Below are 2,554 nucleotides of genomic sequence, written 5' to 3'. Positions count from 1 at the left end.
AGACAGACAGATAGACACACAGTCAGACAGACACACAGTCAGACAGACACACAGACAGTCAGACACACAGTCAGAAAGACACACACACAGACAGTCAGACAGACACACAGACAGACAGACAGACACACAGACACACAGACAGACAGACAGACAGACAGACACACACATAGACAGACCCGTCTCCAGACTCTGGTGTGAGTGCAGCAGATCCCAGCTCTCTCTGGCTGTACGGAAGTGCTCTAAAGTCTCGGCCCATCCCGGCATCTCTGCTTTATTCACCACAATGTGCCGCCCTCTGCCTTTGACCAACATGTCCTCATCATCAGAGCTCTACACACACACACACACACACACACACACACACACACACAGCAGTCATGTTCACCACATGCATTTGCATATGCTGATGTAATAATAATAATAACACATGAGACACACCATGGTTTTCTCCCGTCCGTCGGCCAGCTTGCGTTTCTTGTGTGTGTGCTTTCGCTCCACTTCTACATCAGTGTAGACACTGGACAGATCCTCCAGCAGAACCCACGGACACGAGCTCAGAGACGCGTGACCTGATAAACACACACAAACACGAGTTATTTACTTGTATTATAAAAATTAAACAAATCAATAAAGAAATGTCACTATAATACTACTGAACAGTATTTCATAATAATAAAATAATGTTTAATTTTTATAAAAATGAATATTAAATAATTAAGTACTAAAATTACTAACAGGATATAAACAAAAACTAAAACTGAACTAAAACTAAAGCTGAAATAAAGATAATTTAATTTAAATACACTGGTGGTGGTTAAGGAGAGACCCCTTCATATGATTGTAAAGTGCTTTGGGTGTTCAGCAATATACAATAAAGCACTAAATAAATGCCTCATTCATTAATTCATTAAATAGTAATATAAAATAACAAATATTAATAAAAATGACAAAAGCACATAACAGAATTACACAAAAAAGTACATAACAGAATTACAAAAAAATTAAACTAAAATTAAACTGAATACAAAAATCCAATTTGAAAATAAAAGCATATTTAAAAGCATTATATATATTACTAAAATATCATATATGTCTCTGCCAACACAGTAAGGCAAAAAAAAACAAAAAATTAGGGAACAAATGTACATAATTAGCTGAAAAGTAGACGCACTTTATAAGATTCCACGTTACTTTTCCTCCTTTAAATAAATGAAATTTTATTTTATTTATTTTAAATAAATTCAAATAAACAAATATTAAATAACAGTGATATTTTCAACAAAATATTTCAACAAAATTTAACAAAAAATAGATGCCTGTCTATCAATTTGTGTCCAGATTTGTTTATTCAAATGGGGACATTGCATAGACTTTAATTGTGTTTATATACAGCTGGTTATAAACAAACACACACACAAACACAAACAAACACACACACACACACACACACACACACACACACAGCAGTCATGTTCACCACATGCATTTGCATATGCTGATGTAATAATAATAATAACACATGAGACACACCATGGTTTTCTCCCGTCCGTCGGCCAGCTTGCGTTTCTTGTGTGTGTGCTTTCGCTCCACTTCTACATCAGTGTAGACACTGGACAGATCCTCCAGCAGAACCCACGGACACGAGCTCAGAGACGCGTGACCTGATAAACACACACAAACACGAGTTATTTACTTGTATTATAAAAATTAAACAAATCAATAAAGAAATGTCACTATAATACTACTGAACAGTATTTCATAATAATAAAATAATGTTTAATTTTTATAAAAATGAATATTAAATAATTAAGTACTAAAATTACTAACAGGATATAAACAAAAACTAAAACTGAACTAAAACTAAAGCTGAAATAAAGATAATTTAATTTAAATACACTGGTGGTGGTTAAGGAGAGACCCCTTCATATGATTGTAAAGTGCTTTGGGTGTTCAGCAATATACAATAAAGCACTAAATAAATGCCTCATTCATTAATTCATTAAATAGTAATATAAAATAACAAATATTAATAAAAATGACAAAAGCACATAACAGAATTACACAAAAAAGTACATAACAGAATTACAAAAAAATTAAACTAAAATTAAACTGAATACAAAAATCCAATTTGAAAATAAAAGCATATTTAAAAGCATTATATATATTACTAAAATATCATATATGTCTCTGCCAACACAGTAAGGCAAAAAAAAAGCAAAAAATTAGGGAACAAATGTACATAATTAGCTGAAAAGTAGACGCACTTTATAAGATTCCACGTTACTTTTCCTCCTTTAAATAAATGAAATTTTATTTTATTTATTTTAAATAAATTCAAATAAACAAATATTAAATAACAGTGATATTTTCAACAAAATATTTCAACAAAATTTAACAAAAAATAGATGCCTGTCTATCAATTTGTGTCCAGATTTGTTTATTCAAATGGGGACATTGCATAGACTTTAATTGTGTTTATATACAGCTGGTTATAAACAAACACACACACAAACACAAACAAACACAAACACACACACACACACACACACACACA

The 2,554-nt window shown here is 31.8% G+C and overlaps 1 protein-coding gene across 1 annotated transcript in view; it reads right to left on the bottom strand.

Moving 5' to 3' along the window:
• ints10 (integrator complex subunit 10) overlaps positions 1-2,554 on the bottom strand; it is a 16,928-nt gene that overhangs the window by 7,237 nt on the left and 7,137 nt on the right. Inside the window, exons 8-9 of the mRNA XM_016508511.1 lie at positions 1,531-1,661; positions 177-330 (exon numbers count right to left, since the gene is read on the bottom strand). Of these exons, the coding sequence (XP_016363997.1) occupies positions 177-330; positions 1,531-1,661 (285 nt within the window). The remainder of the gene's footprint in view (positions 1-176; positions 331-1,530; positions 1,662-2,554) is intronic.

The sequence above is a fragment of the Sinocyclocheilus rhinocerous genome, unplaced genomic scaffold (assembly GCF_001515625.1).
Source record: "Sinocyclocheilus rhinocerous isolate Xijiao unplaced genomic scaffold, SAMN03320098_v1.1 scaffold1165, whole genome shotgun sequence".
NCBI lineage: Eukaryota > Metazoa > Chordata > Actinopteri > Cypriniformes > Cyprinidae > Sinocyclocheilus > Sinocyclocheilus rhinocerous.
This window is presented reverse-complemented; position numbering and strand designations above follow the sequence as displayed.